The sequence below is a fragment of the Terrapene carolina genome, unplaced genomic scaffold (genome assembly GCF_002925995.2).
Source record: "Terrapene carolina triunguis isolate 2854851 unplaced genomic scaffold, T_m_triunguis-2.0 Scaffold238, whole genome shotgun sequence".
Taxonomy (NCBI): Eukaryota; Metazoa; Chordata; order Testudines; family Emydidae; genus Terrapene; species Terrapene triunguis.
The window spans coordinates 1,264,643-1,281,827 of NW_020664589.1; the positions used below are offsets into that span (position 1 = coordinate 1,264,643).

General features: G+C 49.6%; 1 protein-coding gene across 1 annotated transcript in view; it reads left to right on the forward strand.

Moving 5' to 3' along the window:
- Positions 1 to 17,185, forward strand: part of COL27A1 (collagen type XXVII alpha 1 chain) — a 185,879-nt gene that overhangs the window by 124,356 nt on the left and 44,338 nt on the right. The window contains exons 24-32 of the mRNA XM_029912756.1: positions 1,588 to 1,695; positions 5,042 to 5,095; positions 7,681 to 7,734; positions 8,374 to 8,418; positions 10,034 to 10,087; positions 12,106 to 12,150; positions 13,839 to 13,892; positions 15,805 to 15,858; positions 17,032 to 17,085. Coding sequence (XP_029768616.1) covers positions 1,588 to 1,695; positions 5,042 to 5,095; positions 7,681 to 7,734; positions 8,374 to 8,418; positions 10,034 to 10,087; positions 12,106 to 12,150; positions 13,839 to 13,892; positions 15,805 to 15,858; positions 17,032 to 17,085 — 522 coding nt within the window. The remainder of the gene's footprint in view (positions 1 to 1,587; positions 1,696 to 5,041; positions 5,096 to 7,680; positions 7,735 to 8,373; positions 8,419 to 10,033; positions 10,088 to 12,105; positions 12,151 to 13,838; positions 13,893 to 15,804; positions 15,859 to 17,031; positions 17,086 to 17,185) is intronic.

Below are 17,185 nucleotides of genomic sequence, written 5' to 3' on the forward strand. Positions count from 1 at the left end.
CCGAAAAGCCGGACATGTCCGGGAAAAACCGGACGTATGGTAACCCTAGGGAACCTCCTCCCATGTAGCAGGGCAGCTGGAGAGAGCGGCACAGGCAAGGCAGGATAGGGCAGTAGGTTATGGGGAGGTTTGTGGCTGCTCATCTGGTTTAACTAATGGCCTGTCTACACTAGAGCATTGAACTGCTGCAAGGTTAAACTGAGCTGCAAAGGGTTTCTAGCCCCATTCGTTCCTGCGTGTCTGCACGTATTTCCCTGCATCTGACCCTGTTCGCCATATTTCCAGGCCTGGCGCAGGTGTATAGGTTGCAGCCTGCGCCAGGGCCTTTTCATGATTTACCCATGAGCTGTGGGCTAAGTGTGTGTGTGTGTGAATATCTCCGCCCTTTTTTAAATGAAAATAATCACAAATCATTGTTCCCCTTCCCCCTCAACCCCGTTACTGGCCCAACACTAAGTTTTGAGCCCTCGTCTGGATATGTCTCTCTGCCAGGGATGCTCTAGGCAGTGTCCAGAAAGGGAGGAGACTCCATCAGAGGGAGGGAGATCACCCCATCCCTACTTTCACTTTAGTGGCAGAATTTCAACAAGGATTTCTTAGGAGCTCACGTCACTAGATGAACATTTGGCTGGAGCTCCCGATTGCTCTGTTCTCCTCACGCCCTGGGCAGATCTTTTTAATCTGAAAAGGATGTCATTTTTGGTGAGAGAGGCTGGTCCAGTGGCTAGGAGTTGGGCGATCTGGGTGCAGTTCTCTGCTCCTCCACAGACTTCCTGTGTGACCTTGGGCAAGTCACGTAGTCTCTCTGTACCTCAGTTCCTTCTCTGTACAGTGGGAATAACCGCATGACCCTGCTGCACAGGGGTGTTCCGGGAATAAATACATTGAACCGTGTGAGGTGCCATATACATATTATAGATGGTCGAATCCTGCTCAGCCCCAAATCTTGGGGCGCTCTGATGAGGTGGAGAGGCATGTCTTGTTTGGGCTTCAACCCACTGGTTATGGTCAGGAGACAGGCGAGGGCGTGGTGTTTCTGAGGAGGACGTTGTCCAGTGGTGTTGACTCTGAATCAGAGGTGGGAGTGAGCTGCCAAGTTCAGAACTGGGTGTGGATCCAAAGTTCAGAGATACTTGGCTCCGGGGATTTGGTTGAGGTCTGTCTAATTTCCCAGGGCCTGGGCTAGAAGGGACTTGCCAGGAATAAAGAACGGCTGGTGGTTCTGGCTGCAGGACAAGCTTGGATAACAGGAGCCATGTTCTGGTGACTTTGATCACGGTGTGGTCTGAGGGGGAGACCACCTCAGAGAAAGGGCATTTAGGGTTAATTAAGGCTGTTTCCTTTTCCACTTCCATTCTGCCATGAATGCAGCATGATGAGATTGAAGAGACCCAAATATAAAAGAAGACGGACTATCCGGAGGGGGAGCAAGGAAATGGCTGCCCTGTGGGGTTAGGAGCTGAGATAGTCACGCTAGTTGTTTATTACAAAGACCTCCTCCGTTTTCATCTCGGTTCACGCCGGTGGAAGGGCAGCAGGAGGTGCAGCCAGGCCCTCCATGATGTATTTGTATCTTCTTGCTTCCAGGGAGAACGTGGGCCACAGGGGATGAAAGGGCCCCCAGGAGTTCGAGGTCAAATGGGTCTGCAGGGATTTCCTGGGCCCAGAGGGCCGGCTGGACGCCAAGGACATGACGTAAGGATTCTTTGCTTCTCCAGACATTGGTTACATACTGTGTTGCAAAGCTGCTGCAGTGCAACATGCAAGAGAAAATATCTTTTAAGTGGTGTCCCCTCCCCACCTTGAAACATACCCGGGAGAGCAGGGTACGGTGCCTGGCTGCTTTGTCAGTGGCTAATGTGCCTACACTTATCATCCATTTACCCTTCCCCACCCTGCAACTCAGCCATGAGTATATTGTGCTTTCCCTTTTAGCATTGATTTTCTGGGAGAAGCTGGATTCTTAGGCCTTTACGTTCTGCGGATGCAATTTATCAGCAGTTCTATGCACTAGTGGTCTACCAACGTGGACAGCGGGTTGATATCAATTGTCCAAACCTGGGCCCTGAGGTACGGCACTGAAATAGCATTTGAGATTCAGTGCATCTTCCTGCAGGGCAATTGGCGATCGTGGTGCAGGTGTGAATTATAGGCACCAAGCAGGTATCTGATTCCACGTTAAAATGAATCCGAAGGTCACATTTCCCAAGCAGCAGGTGGAGAATTGCTCTAGAGGCAGATGTGTATTTAGGAACCTCATCCCAGCTCTCACTGAGTTTATGGTTCTGCTGAGCCATTGCCCGGTCTTGGTGCAAGCGGGTTGCTGAACACGCCTCCTGCCTCTCGGCGGAAATGACCCGGACTAGAATCGTTGCCGTGCCTTGGATCCAAATGCTTCAGCTTCCCCATTTTCCCCACTCCTTTCTCTTGACTGACTGGCTGTAACTCTTGATCCCATCCCACAGTCTATGGTCTTGCTGGGAATCTCAGCTGCCTTCCTCCTCGCCTCTCTCCCCCTCTGGATTAAACCCTTGCATTCTGTCCTGCCCAGACTCACTTGTAGCTGACTCTTCCTGAGACAGTTGGTGCAAATATTTCCACGCGCTAGAGTTCAGAACGTTGCATCTCTCCAACTGACCCAACTTTTTCCTCTTGACAAGTTGTCATCATGAAAAACACACGATGCACGAGCTCCCTCTAATGGTTAAACGCCATGTGCTTTAAAAACACATGTACTCTGTTTATTGCCATTTTCATGTTGTCCGACTAATGCAAATGTCACTTTCCATAGTGAATGATAAATCTCATCTGCCCTAAGCTTCCTACCCTAGAAGAAATGCCAAGGAGAGTTTATTAACTGTCTCCCTCACTATCGTTACTATCTAACTGCTGTGAGAGGTTGAACATATATCCTGTTATTTCTCTCTAATCAAGTTACATCTTCCTGGGGAGAAACTTCAAATGAGAAACGAAGGGGTACACATGCACAAATAGAGATGCTACCTTGCTCATAAACCCTGCAAAGAGGTACTTAATCCATTGGCAGGGTGGATTCAGTATCAGATAATGGGCCAGGTAGAAATTAAGGGCCAAATTCTCAGCAGGTGTAAATTGGCACAGGTCCACGGGACTTGACGTCAATGGAGCTGGGCCAGTGTACACTAGCAGAGATTTGATCCTAATTGCCTTGGAATTGTCCCATAGCTGTCTATGTAGATGATTCTAAATTAGACAATGGAGAGAGCCACTGCCAATGCAGCGTGGTGCAAAATTGTAGCCAAAGGCAGGAGCTCAATGGATTTCCAATGTGTTTTTTGCAGTGAAATTGCCCTTAATAATATCCTCGTGGGGTTCTCGCTGGTTGTTTCTCCAGATCAGACCTGCTCGCCACTTTACAAGTATTTTGAGATTGTGCAGTTTGCAGATTGTTCTTTCTAACTGCCAGCCCTTCGAACCGAAGCTGAGATCAGAAAGTGAAGCTCTCTGGCTCTTCCCCCACTGAAAATAAAGATGCTGCAATTGGAATGTTGTTAACAATGAAGAAGGCAGGGATTGCCAGACCAGCTCAAAACAGGGCTTGTCTAGTGCAGGCACCTGTCTCTGGTCAGTTACACCTGGCCAGGTGGAATCCTCCTTAGCGTGTGAGACCCGAGAGGGACAAAGCTCGAGGTGCTGCCAGAAGGAAGCTGATTTAAAAAGCGCTTTCTCATGCAATGCAGATTTCAGTGCCGAGTCTCAGGGCGGGGCGGATGCAGCAGGAAGCTGAATATTTTAACATAGAATTAGATCCTTGCTGATCTTTATCTTTGCATGTTCAAAAACACAAGAAAGATGAGAGAAGGGGCTTGTTGTTTCCCCTTTGCCTTTCCAGGAGTAAAACAGCACGCTGTCTGAGAATAATGCTATCTCATTCGGGCGCTGGAGTTTGGCCTCCTATGAGCCCTGATTAGGCATTCACTGTTCAGATTGGATGCATTCTGAAAGAAGGATAACTCAGCAGAAATCCTCTCCCCGCTACACAATGCCCTTTCCAGCTTAGTATGCAGCACGCCCCATCTCAAAATAGTATCTGCTTGCAGATAGTAGCTTCATGCATTTTACTGTGACAAGCCCACAGCCATCGTGGCCTTCTGTGTCCCTCGAGGCAGGAGGGGGGGCATTAAGAGATCTAGACCAGTGGTTCTCAAACTTGGGACACCGCTTGTTCAGGGAAAGCCCCTGGCGGGCTGGGCCGGTTTGTTTACCTGCCGCGTCCGCAGGTTCGGCCGATCGCGGCTCCCACTGGCCGCAGTTCGCCGCTCCAGGCCAATGGGGGCTGCAGGAAGGGCGGCCAGCACGTCCCTCGGCCCGCATCGCTTAATCATCTTAATTCAACTTCTTGGAAACAAACACAGTTCAATAATCCTGGTGATTTTTAGCCCTGCAGCAGTTCCTGCTTCGGTTTTGGCCCCGGTCTGTTTTCTTTTCCTACCAAATGAAACACTGAAGGGTTTGTTCTCCATGCCATGCTTGGGAGGGGACAGTGCTGGACTGCTTGGAAGTCGGCTGTTTCTCTCTTTGATGCATGGAGGACATGGCGACTGTCTCTTTTTACAGCATGTCTGTACGGCATCCAGCATCATGAACCTTGATTGATGTCCTAGGCATTACTGCAACACCAGTAATTAATAACCCCATGCCCCCTCTCTCTCGAGGGATCTCTTCCCTGCTGGATGGCCAGGGATATTTATGGTGAGACATCTCTTCTCCTGCTGAAGAGCAGGGGATCTGCGACTGTGGGTAACGCCCTTGTAAAGGGACTTATGCATACAGCTTCTCTCTCTTTGCACGTTATGTAGGTAACTCCCCCTTGAGAGCGGTGTCCGGTGCATCGGCGTGTACTTAGATCGGCAGCATTTCCAAAGATCAGCTAGAGCCTGATCCAATAATATCGCATTCAAATATTGCCTTGCACACAGCAGACTGTCCCCGACTCATTATAGAAATGATTTTCCAAAGGTTGTCTTGACTGTCCCTTAATTCTGCTTCTTTGCCCTTTTAGGGGGAGGAAGGACAAATAGGCCCACCTGGCCAGAACAACAGTGAAGGGCCAAAGGTCAGTGTCACCATTATTTCTTCTCTCTTTCATTTTGTCGTGGTAAATCCTTTATGTAACGTTCTTCATCCATGGATCTCAGACTGCTTTAGGGTTTGTCTACACCGCAAAAAACCAGCCCCATGGCAGCGACTCTGAGCCCGGCTCAGCTGGCTTGCGCTGCAGGACTAACAATAACATGGAGATGTTTGGGCTCGAAGACCCTGCCCCCTCGCCGGGTTTCAGAACCCAGACTCCAGCCCGAGCCCCAGTATCTACACTGCTATTGTTGGCCTCTCAGCATGAGCCCCAGGAACCCAAGTCAGTTGACTCGGACTCTGATTCAGAGCCGCTGGGTTTTTTTGCTGTGTAGACGTAGGCTCATTTGCAAATCCAAGCCACTGAATTTAAACAGGGTTTGGGTGCCTAACACCAATAGGCTCTCAAGATCCCAGCCTCTACAAAGACGAAGTGCCACCCCCATTGTACAGCCAGGGAAACTGAGGCACTGAGACGTGACCTCACAACATAGCCATACCACCTATTCATGTGCATGACTGTGGAAGGTGGGGGGCATGATAACTCTCTTCGGAGCAAGGCTGGGTGTTGTCTGTGCTATAGCATTTTAGTACATAGCTCCATACTGAGGTGTCTTATGCTTAAATGGACGCTGCCAGCTTAAAACTCATGTAAAAACCAAATAAATGTCCCATGTTACAAATAACATCATAAATTATGGAACTGTGGTTGTGGAGGGGGGAAATAAAACCTCTGCTACTCTTCCCCAGTTGCTGTATTATAGACGCTTGGCTACTTTAACTTTTTCTGTATTTGCTTTTCGCTGTTTGCAATTCACCGATCTGACTGTCATTGTCCAAGCTGAGAGATTTCATTTGTTTCTTGTCATTTTCCACTTTCCATCCTCCTGCACTGTTATAACGCTGCAGAATTTGGGTTTGCCAGCACTGAAAGCAAATTAATGTTTACTTGTTAAAATAAAGGTGTTTTTATTGGGTTGGGGGGTGGAGGTTGTGTGTGTGGGTTTTTTTTGTTTTGTTTTGTGTTGTTTTTTTCATTCAAGGAAATATTTCTCTTTGGTCTTAGATTTTGTAAGAGCATTTGCATAACCTAAACCTCATATTTGATCTGATGGAGTCCTTTTATAAAATAATATGTTGTTCCGTTTGTAATATAGCTGGCAGTGGGTCCTTCACTGTTTCCCAAAGTGTAGAGGGTGTTCCCTTTTGCAGGAGTGGAAGGCCCAAAAATACGTCTCAATTGCTCTCCACAGTTGCAGCGTTCATTTTCTTAAAAGGGATCAGGTGGGATTGTACTTGGGGGGGCAAGCCAAAGCGGCCACCTGTGCTGCCGAGCAGTGCTAGCACGTCTGTCTACCAGGGCTGGGAAGCGTGCTCCTAGCTGCAGAGGAGACCTAGCCAGGGCATGAGGCCAGCTTTAAGGTGGATTTGTTTACGCTGGCTTTTTCCTGATAGGTCCCTGTTTAGGAAAGATTTGGGTAATGAACACAAAGGAGTTGATCGTATTTTATTCCGCTGAATAAGAGTTTCCCTGTTTTCAATATCCTCTTTGTCCTGTTCAAAGAGAGTTTGAGATGGTATTTTGGTTGCTCTCTTGTGAAGTCTGTGCTGATTCCAAGATGAAATGATCGCAACTGTATCCTGCAGCCCCATCTGTGAATCTGCTTGACAGGTTTCAAGCTGTGAGACTGTGTGACCTCCACTTGGTGCATTGCTTAAAAAGGGGAAAACCCTCTTTCCTCAGTGGAGGGAGAGCTGGCGGAGTAATAGGCTACAGAATAAATCTGACCGGTAGAGGAGAGGGGAAATACTGGCAACCACCTTCCACCTCTGTATACCCATCCACCCCTTACACACACAGTCTCTCTTTACTGATATGTGGGTGTTGGCATAACAGGAAGTCCTGTGATCCATAGACATCCAGCTGACGGTACCCCAGCAGAGCTGTTGCCCAGCCTGGCACCCCGACTGAACCTTTAGGCAGGGTTTCAGAATATGAAGGGGGTGGGAACTACGCCTTTCTCAGGGTGAGGTTTTGGCACGTGTTGAGGGTCTTGCTCCAGCTTGTCTCTGCTGCTCTCATAAGATTTCTGGGTTCACCTGTGGCCCTGAGCAGACAGCACTTTTGGAGACTTCCAGTGATCTGGTAGTTCTCACGTTCCCAACCCAGACTATCTAGCACTCTGCATCCTGGCAGCTTGGGGGTTTCAGTAAGTGGTAGGCACATACAAAAAGTCATGTCTGTCCCCGCCCCTCCGCATAACAGTGCTTGCTGGGCCCAGCATCTCCGCTTGGGACTGATGTGGCTTGTAATGTAAGCTCTAGCCGGTCCCTGAGGCGTGTCACGCGTTACACCCATTACAGCATCATTTCAGTAGGAAAATCCACATCAAAACCAACATCTCCAGCCTGACCCCAAGCTGTTAGATCCATTGAGTCCAATGGGCTTTGGAAGAAGCCCCTGAAACTGTAAAGACACATGCCCAGCTCTGTATCTCTAAGATAGGCAGGGATGGTGGGGGAATCGAGCAGTGGTGCCTGAAATGATTTTCCCCTGTGAATTTTTAGGGCAGTCGAGGACCAGATGGCTCGAAGGGAAGGCCTGGGCCAAGAGGACACAGGGTAACTATCAGAGCCTTTCGTTACTTGGAGGTGAACGTCGGGGTCATTATAGGGTTTGAAACCAGCCCCTTAAATATCTCCACAAAATTGCGTTGTGAGCAGCACAGATCATGTAGCATGGGCATAAAGTGTACTCTGCATGAGAAACAGCACTGAAGAGTGGCTGCCTTGGTCCTCACTAGCATTCCAGGGCAGGCAGCATTTGAGCACGTTCTCGTCTTTCAGCATAAATTGAAGTCCCGTGGACGTCAGTGAGACTCAAGTAAGTTGCTTTCCCGAATCAGGATGCTGCAGCTTCTGAATGACTTGAAGGCACAGAGCCACTATGCAGAGATCTACTGTGGAGATGGCTAAGAGGTGGCTAGCAGCGGCAGATAACCATGGCAAGGTCCCTGCACTTGAAAGGAGTGCATGAACGACTCCTTGCTAGAGTGGTGGGAATACCATACGAGAGAGGAGTTTAGATAAAATCGGAGCCATAATTGAAGTATATAAACCCATCTATACGTTTAAAAGCCCTGTAACTTTTACTGCTGACAAAGATCATTCCTGTTGCCAAACTTGCGTATTGAGGCCTCTGAATTTGCATCTTGTTGAATGATGGCACAGTCCTTTCTTGTAATCTTTGTTTCTTTTCAGGGCCGTACGGGCCAGCGTGGGTTGGTTGGACTCCCAGGACCCCCAGTAAGTAGCAGTACACCAGTGCTCAGGCTCGAACTCATGCGAAGTGTGCTCTAGAGAAGGGATCAGCACTGGCCGCCCCAGTTGCATGGTTCAGGTTTGAAAGCGGAAAGCCTAGATGGGATTCAGAGTTGGCAGATACAAGTGTACCGGTCTCCAGACAGAGGGCGTTCGTCTGATCTGCTGTTAGTGGGACTCTGCTGATTTGCAGTGCAGATCCTCCCAACTGACGCCAGCGTCCAGACCTTGTGGGTTTAACTAGGTGTGCGCTTAAAAGCGTTATTGCTCGCCTATGTGAGAGCAGGAAAACAAACGGGCAGCGTGCATGGGAGTATGGCTTCTCATCAAGGGCACGATGACGTATTTCTCAACCTAATTAGGCGTCTTAATTGTGCCCTTCACTGTTAGTGCTGTAGTTGCACATGTGCCTAATTAGGATTTATTGAAAATGTAACACTTTTTTGTTTTCTGTAGCTCACAAATTAAGGTGGAAAAGAGTCACGTTAACAGTGCTTGCTAACCTCTACAGCACACTTTGGACTGGGCTGTTTGCAGTCAGCGGTTTTCGTAGTATAGCTCCGGCATGAGACCGTTCTTGTGTGCCATGTTTGACAGCGATTTGAAAATGTGTTTGTGTTCAAATGTTCTGTGGGTCGTATTCTGCCTTTGGGTAAGCCGGTAGGAAGGTCAGGGGGAGGAGATTCAGGATGAGTGTTATTCTATACAAGTTTTACATTGTTGTAATAATAATTCATACAAACCCCACCAGAAACACAACTGACTTTTTACCTACTAGCAAGGAATGTAGGAAGCAAGACTCTCTTTTAAGTAGCTTTCAGGGGACCTGTTATTACACGTGTTTACATTTGACAACCAAGCTACAATTAATAGTTGTGGGGGTGGGCAAAAGAGGATAGGGAGGGAAAAAATATGTTTAAGGCCCTCGACGTTTTTCTCTCTGTGGCAGTAAAAATAGTCTTTTACCTGCTGCTCGGTTTCTTTTTTGGTTAGAGCGTTTGCCGGTGGAGGCGGGAAAGGGCTGTTAGAAGCTGTTTGCACAGGGTGCTGAGGGAGGGCACAGTCAGGAGACACGATGCATGTTAATGAGCACGGTGCAGTTACGAGCACAAACTTTTCTCGGGAAGGTTTCCAAACCGACCAGTTTATTTCTCTTGCACTGGCATCCAGGGAGTTCCAACCGGAACGAGGCCGACGTTGCACTAAGCACTGTGCAAACAAATCACAGACAACACTGCCTGCCCCAGAGGGGTCCCAATCTAGGGTTTAGATGACACATAGCAGGTGACTAAACAGACAGACAGCAGGAGGGGGGCAGAGGACAAGATAACAGTAGAGACAGATGTGTTTGCAGTCATCACGGTTGTCCCGGTAGGCAGAGTTGAGTGCTCGTATAGCAAACGAATGTACATATGCAAGAGCCTTCTATTCCCATTTGTTTAAATTGCTCTTATGAAAATATTTGTGTTTACTTTGCTTATATAGTCACACATAACGGAGTCCTTTAAAAGCGTCTTTTGCCATCTATATTTTCACCATTTAAAATCTGAGCACCTATTTTCATTCATATGCTTATCCAAGGTAAAAATCTGCTTTACAGGGCTTACGAGGCGTTCCTGGAATAGCAGGCCCAGAAGGAAAGCCTGGTACACAGGTTCCCATTCTATACTATATACTTAAATATTCTTCGTTCTGTTGTAATTGCCGTGCCGGCTACAGGGGCCAGGGCTGCAGGTGAAAGCTGCTATATTACTGCATGTTACGTTAACTCCGAGATTTGCTGGTTCCAATGTTGGTTTGTCTCTTATAAACGTACCCCTAAAAGCAGGGAGATGAATCCAAACCGAACCACAGAACCGAACTCCCTGGAGCTGGATCCAAACTTTGTGGTCTAGGCCATCTTTGCATGGCTGTGAGGGTTTGACGGCACAGGCTTGGGGCTGGGGTGGTTCATGCACCTCATTCCCCACTCGCACCAAACCGTCACCTCCCCTCCGGTGTTCCAGTTCTGTCCCCAGCACGGCTCTGCCCATTGATTTCTACTGCCACCTGCAGCTCACTCCGCCCTCTGTGCTCTGTTAGACATGCTAGTTCTGTGCCCAGAAACAGCTCTGCCAGTGACCCTCAACCCTCACTCCTCGCACACTGGGCCCTGTTGTTCCAGTCCTGAGCCCTTCATGCAGAGAGGCTGCGTAGAACCAAACTGCATAGTGATGTGCTGGGAACAGACATTTATTGAGAGCTAGGATGAGATCCAGAAACTCCTTGCTTCTGATCTAGGTTGCCAACTTTCTAATGGCACAAAACCGAACACCCTTGCCCTGCCCCCTGCCCCGAGGCCCCACCCCTTCTCCGACGCCCTGCCCCCCACTCACTCCAGCCCCCCTCCTGCTGTCGCTCGCTCTCCCCCAACCTGACTCACTTTCACTGGGCTGGGGCAGACGGTTGGGGTTTGGGAGGGAGGTGAGGGCTCCAGCCAGGGCCGCCCAGAGGGGGGGGGGCAAGTGGGACAATTTGCCCCAGGCCCCACAGGGGCCCCCAGGAAAATATACTATTCTATAGTATTGCAACTTTTTTTTATGGAAGGGGCCCCCGAAATTGCTTTGCCCCAGGCCCCCTGAATCCTCTGGATGGCCCTAGCTCCAGCTGGGGGTGCAGCCTCTGGGGTGGAGCCAGAAATGAGGGGTTCAGGGTGTGGGAGGGGGCTCCGGGCTGGGGCAGGGGGTTGGAGTGCGGGAGGGGGTGAGGGATCTGGCTGGGAGTGCGGGCTCTGGGGTGGGGCTGGGGATGAGGGGTTTGGGGTGCAGGAGGGGGCTCTGGGCTGGGGCAGGGGGTTGGAGTGTGGGCTCTGGGGTGGGGCTGGGGATAAGGGGTTTGGGGTGCAGGAGGGGGCTCTGGGCTGGGGCAGAGGGTTGGAGTGCGGGAGGGGGTGAGGGATCTGGCTGGGAGTGCGGGCTCTGGGGTGGGGCTGGGGATGAGGGGTTTGGGGTGCAGTAGGGGGCAGAGGGTTGGAGTGTGGGAGGGGGTGCAGGGTCTGGGAGGGGATTAAGGTGCGGGAGGAGACTCAGGGCTGGGGTAGGAGGTTCACGGTGCGGGCTCCAGCCAAGTGGCGCTTACCTCAGGCAGCTCCTAGTGGGTGGTACAATGGGGCTAAGGCAGGCTCCCTGCTTGCCCTGGCTCTGCGCCACTCCCGGAAGCAGCTAGATGGAGGCATGGCCAAGCGGCTCCGTGCCCGTAGGTGCCCCCCTTCACTCCCCCCCCCCCGCCCGCCCCCGGCAGGTGGTGCAGAGCTTCCCTGATTGGCCCTGTGCCTAGGGGCAGGACATGCTGGCTGCTTCTGGGGAGCTGCACAGAGCCTGGGCAGGCAGGGAGCCTGCCTTAGCCCCACTGAGCTGCCGACCAGACTTTTAACGGCCGGTCATCAGTGCTGACCAGAGCCACCAGGATCCCTTTTCGAAAACCGGACACCTGGCAACCTTATTCTGATCTAACCTTTAAGGAATGAGCTCTCAGGTTTACACACGATTCCAGCTTGCATCATTAGAGCTTCCCTTACAGGGAAAGCTGAGCTCACGTGCAAATCCATGTTCCTAGAATACAGAGCTGGGCGGGAGCTGGGGGAAGGTTTGTGATCTCTCTTGGTCCTTATCATCTGTCTGATTTATCTTGCAGGGTGTATCAGGTGCCATGGGGAGCCCTGGCAGAAAGGGACCAGCTGTGAGTAGAATTCCTTGTGTGTTTGTTTTAAATTCTTCCAGTCTTTTGAGCCACATGAGCATGACGATAATACCTAGCTCTTGTACTCAGCTGTTCATCCGTAGATCTCAAAGCGCTTCACAATCTTTAATGTATTTATCCTCACACAGCCCTGTGAGGCAGGGCAGGACTGTTATCTCCATTGCACAGATGGACTCAGGCACCGAGAGACTAAGTGACTTGCCCAAGATCACACCCGAAGTCTGTGGCAGAGCTAGGAATTGAACTGGAGTCTATCAAGTCCTAGGCTAGTTCCCTAATGATGGTGGCTCCTTGAGCAAAGATCAAGTCCAGCCTTAGTTCAATGAACCAGTCAGCCTTGCCTTCCTGGGTGTCACCTAAAGAGGGTCCTGCCCTGTATTCAGATCCAGGGTTTTGATTAGAGATCGGGTTTTGTCACTTAATACACTGCAACACCCTTGTTAATGGTGACAAAATCCTACTACAAGCAAACCTGCTGTGGGGTCTTATTACCTTCCAACACACACTTTCCATGTCCGATTGTCAGCTAATAATGACCCAGTTCCGTGGTACAAGGTTTAACCTAGAATGCTTGAGCGATGACATATTACACGCCTCCCCTCTTAGGGCTGAGACACAACAGTGTCTTTCAGCCTCAGGGGCTGCCTTCGCTCTCTTAACCCCCTCTCCCCATCTGACCCTGCCCAGCTCTCTGAAATGCAGGTGAACTGCTCCCAGTCCCCTCAAAACCACTTAGTTCCGGACACTGCCTGAGAAAGGGACTTTGGCGTGCATTGTAATGGGTGCATCTTCCCCTAGCCCTGTACCAAGTTAGCATCTTCTCTTTCTTTGGATGGCGGGAGGTAGGATGAGGATTTCCATTGCTAAGAAATGTGCAGTCCCCACCTGCTTATCTGTACAGAGGCGAGCAAGGGAGGAGAGGCTGGAAAAGTTGCTTCCTTCAGAGGGAAAAAAAAAAAGTGTGGCTATTTCTAAGGCATGTTTGGTGCCATTGGGTTATCAAAAACAGACCTAAGATGGGACCAATGGGAGCCAGCAGCTAGAGCTGGGGGGGAACCAGATTTTCCATTTTGTGGGAAATTCTGCAATTTGGATTTTTTTTCCTGATCCAAAATGGAACAAAGACACTCCCCCCCCCCAATCAAAATTTCCCACAAAATGAAATTCCAAAAACCAGTTTGCTTCAAATTGATCACAACATTTTCATTTGGATAAAATTCACAAAGTTTTTGTTCCAAATTTGACTTTCTGGAGTTGATATTATATAATACACAATTTTTTTTTTACAATTGAAACTAAAGTCGTTTTGAAATGGAAACGTTCCATGCCACGAAGGTGGAAGTGTTCTGTTTCAACCTTACTGGAATGCTCTGTTCCGGGCTTTTTTGTTTTTTAGTTTTTTTTTTTAATGAAATTTCATTGGTGACCAATCAATGAGGAAATCCACAGACACGCAAGAGCCAACTATTACAGAAGACTGTTCCAGGAAAACATGTGGCTGAGAGCACATACAGCTTCCAAGGAGCACCAGCATTGGTTCTGTGGCAGGCTGCACCCCTCTTTGGCAAGCCATACCCCTGTGTGTCCACTACCGCGCTCTCCCTTACCGGTAGCACTTCCCCCCAACTTTCAGCGTCTGTGTTTTGATCTTTTGCTGTTCTCTCCAGGGTGCTGGTGGCTTACCAGGTGACAGAGGGCATGATGGACCTACTGGACCAATAGTAAGGAGCATCTTCATTCTACGGTAGTTTGTCTGTTGCGTTAGTCTGCACAGCACCAACGCAGAAAGTCAGCTGCTTTGTTGGGGTGGTGAATGATAGACAGAGGCTCAGGGCTGGCTTTAGGAACTGCGGGGCCCGATTCGAATACCCGGTGGTGGTCCGGGTCTTCGGCAGCACTTCGCTCTGGGTCTTCCGCGGCACTGAAGGACCCGCCGCCGCCGAAGTGCCGCCGAAGACCCACACCGCCGCCGGGTGAGTAAAAAAAATTAAAAAATTAAAAAGGCGCCTAAGGCGCAGGGCCCGATTCCAGGGAATCGGCCTAAAGCCGGCCCTGCAGGGGCTGAGATTGATAATGGCTGGTAAGGGATATGTTGTTTTCTCGCTAGGAACAGGTGGGAGGATCCAACCCCCTAGAGCAGAGGTTCCCACACTTTTCTTATTGTGTACCCCCTTCCAGATCTACCAGCTGCCTGTGTACCCCTACCCTTCTCATCACTGATACTTTGTGTGTTCTTCTTAACACTACCTGTCTTTAGCCATCTGTCCATATTTCACTGTTGCATACAGATATAGTTATAGTGTGACGTATACAACCGAAAAGGGGGAAAAAAATCCTGGCTAAGTTCTGAGCTCAGTTAGACTGGACAGTTGCCAGGCAACTGAACCCGCACTGTACAGTGATTGGAGGTGAGGGCTCTGTATCTCAGCATCTCTGTGCATCTGCGTTCCCATTGGTACACGCTGAAGCAAATTAACTACCATATTTTACATACATTCCCACAGAGTTTTAAAGCTTCGTCTGAGTAGTCTATTATGAAAATGCAATAAATAAAATAATTAATAAATCCACCTTTACACAATTTCTCCTGCTTACCCGCCAGAGGTGTCTCACGTACACACACCCCACCCCAGGGTATGCGTGCTTCAAATTGGGAACCCCTCCCCTAGAGTCCTCTTAAGGGTTTGACCCAACACCTGTTAAAATCCATGAAAAGTCCCAATTGGCAGAAGTGGGTATTGGCTCATGCCTTAAATGGAGAGGAGAAGAATGCTCTGCCTGAGAGACACCTCAGCGAGGAGGAGCTTCTCTTTCCTTAATGTTTTTTCATGGGTGGTGTGCAAGGGTAACGTTACTCCCTGGGCTTATATACAGTAAATAAAGCTGCTTTGAGGAATCTGATCACTGAACTTCTACAACGAAAACTCATCTACAGTGAGTCTGTACAAACCTCCCCTAGGGGCCCGCAGACAGAAAAGTCTAATGAAAACCCAGAAACTGTGCCCGTTTAGCAGTGGTATGCCAGCGCCCTGGGACCTGCTGCTGGCGCAGCCAGTAACAGAGAGCTGGCAGTAAGCTGTGGAGCAGTCACATTGTGTAGTAGCATTTGGTCTTGTGGCCCCCAGATGATGCAATCATCGGGGTGGCATGGTCATGTGCGCTGGAGCCGGTTTCAGAGTCCATCCAGGACAGCGCGCACACGTTGCGGGAGAATGAATGAGTGCACAGAATATTCATAGACAGCTGCCAGGGCCCAAAAGCACCCAGATCTCTTCACTTTCTCAATCAATAAGGTGACTATTTTGTGCCATCCCCAGAAAGAATGCCCGAGAATCCATTAACTGCTTTACTGCTGCGCAGGGCACCAGATATACGGAACACAACGCCCTGTGAGGGCCACCCAGTGTGCCCGGTTCAGTCTCTCTGCAGTGCCAGCTTTGGGCTACTGGTGACCGAGGGCTACTGAACATAGCCAGATGGGAGCTGAAGCGGCTATCCACGAAGGCAGAGGATCACAATCAAATATTAACTAGATTGCCATGCTCAGCTAAGTGAGCAATGAGTGTCAGGGCCTGAAATGGCCTCATAAGGTGACTCAGTTAATGACATGTCTCCCCTCATGTTTTTTTTAAGGGCCCTCCAGGAAAACCAGGACCAGACGGAGACCCAGGTTCACCGGGGCCAAGGGTAAGAGCCACTAATGAGATGGGGTATGTGGGCGAGGTGACGGAGCTCCATGGAGCCGTTTCATGTAGTCTGGTCTCAATGACGAAAGCTCCCTGGCTTCGCTCAGTTGGTATTCTGGAATGTTCCTCTGGGATCGGCTCTGTGGTAGCATCTCCTCAGAGGCATCTCGGTACCACAGAGAGATCAGTGTGAGGCTGGGTGGGTCCCTTACTTTGAAGTGCTTCAGGAAGTGGATAGCTACAGAAGGTGCTTTTCAATGATACTCTGAAACATCAGCCATGTTGTCCGCACTCCAGGGGAAAAGGGCTCATTACATATTAGCTGGCTATCTCCATGTTCCAGCTCAGTGCATGCTCAGGCTCTTGCTGGCTCTGAGCCAGAGGATCCTTTATGTGTTTTCTTTTATCTCCCAATCCGCACAGGCACAGTGCCCCGTGTCCCAGCTGTCTCAGGCCACGTGACCTCGTGAATTGCCTGCCTTGGCTCTCTGCAGAGAGAAGCAGCAGCTCGGCCTCTTTTCCCCTCCCCATCTGCAGCACTCACCCTTTGCCACCACACGCAGCACGTGGTGCAGTCTGTGTTACTAGCTTTGCTTCCCCAGACAGCCCAGCATTGCACCTGGCTGAACACTGGAGCTGGGTGGCAGGTTTTGGACAACATTTTTTTTTTTTTTTTTTTGGAGGAAAGATGCAGATTTGGGTCGACCAAAACACTGTGCGAATCCCTGTTGAATTCGCCAAATTGTTTCAGTCAGAAAAAAAAAAATCAAAACTGGCTGTTTCGAGTTTAACAACAATGTTATTAAATTAAAGAAGGAAAGAAAGGGTTAAAAGCCCCTCGCGTTAAATGAAATGCTTTGTTCGGCCCAAAACAATTGTTGAGGGGTGGAGTGGAGTGGCCGAACCAAAGAATCGGTTATTGGCACAACTCTATAACTTGTCCTTTTGGAGCCTGACTCCAAACATCCTGAAGCCAACAGGAGTTGCAAGTGCTCAGGATTAGACCATAAAGAACAATGTCTGTTTGGATGAGCTTTTAGCTGGTGAAGCCTACGCACCCTAGTTCTTTGTCATCTATTTTACTGCTCCTTCCATAACGTTGGCACCAGAACTGACCACCTGTATTCAAGCCAGTCTTGCTGCATTTGTTACATTTTCATTTCTTTCCTGGCAGGGGCTGCCTGGTAAACTTGGCTTGGAAGGACTGCAAGGACCTGTCGGCATGTATGTAAGTGATACCCGTCTGTTCCCAGGGAAAAATGAGGCCTAGCGACAAGCAGGCAGCTGTAGGAGAACATATGGGGCAGAGGCGGGGAGAGGGTGAGCTT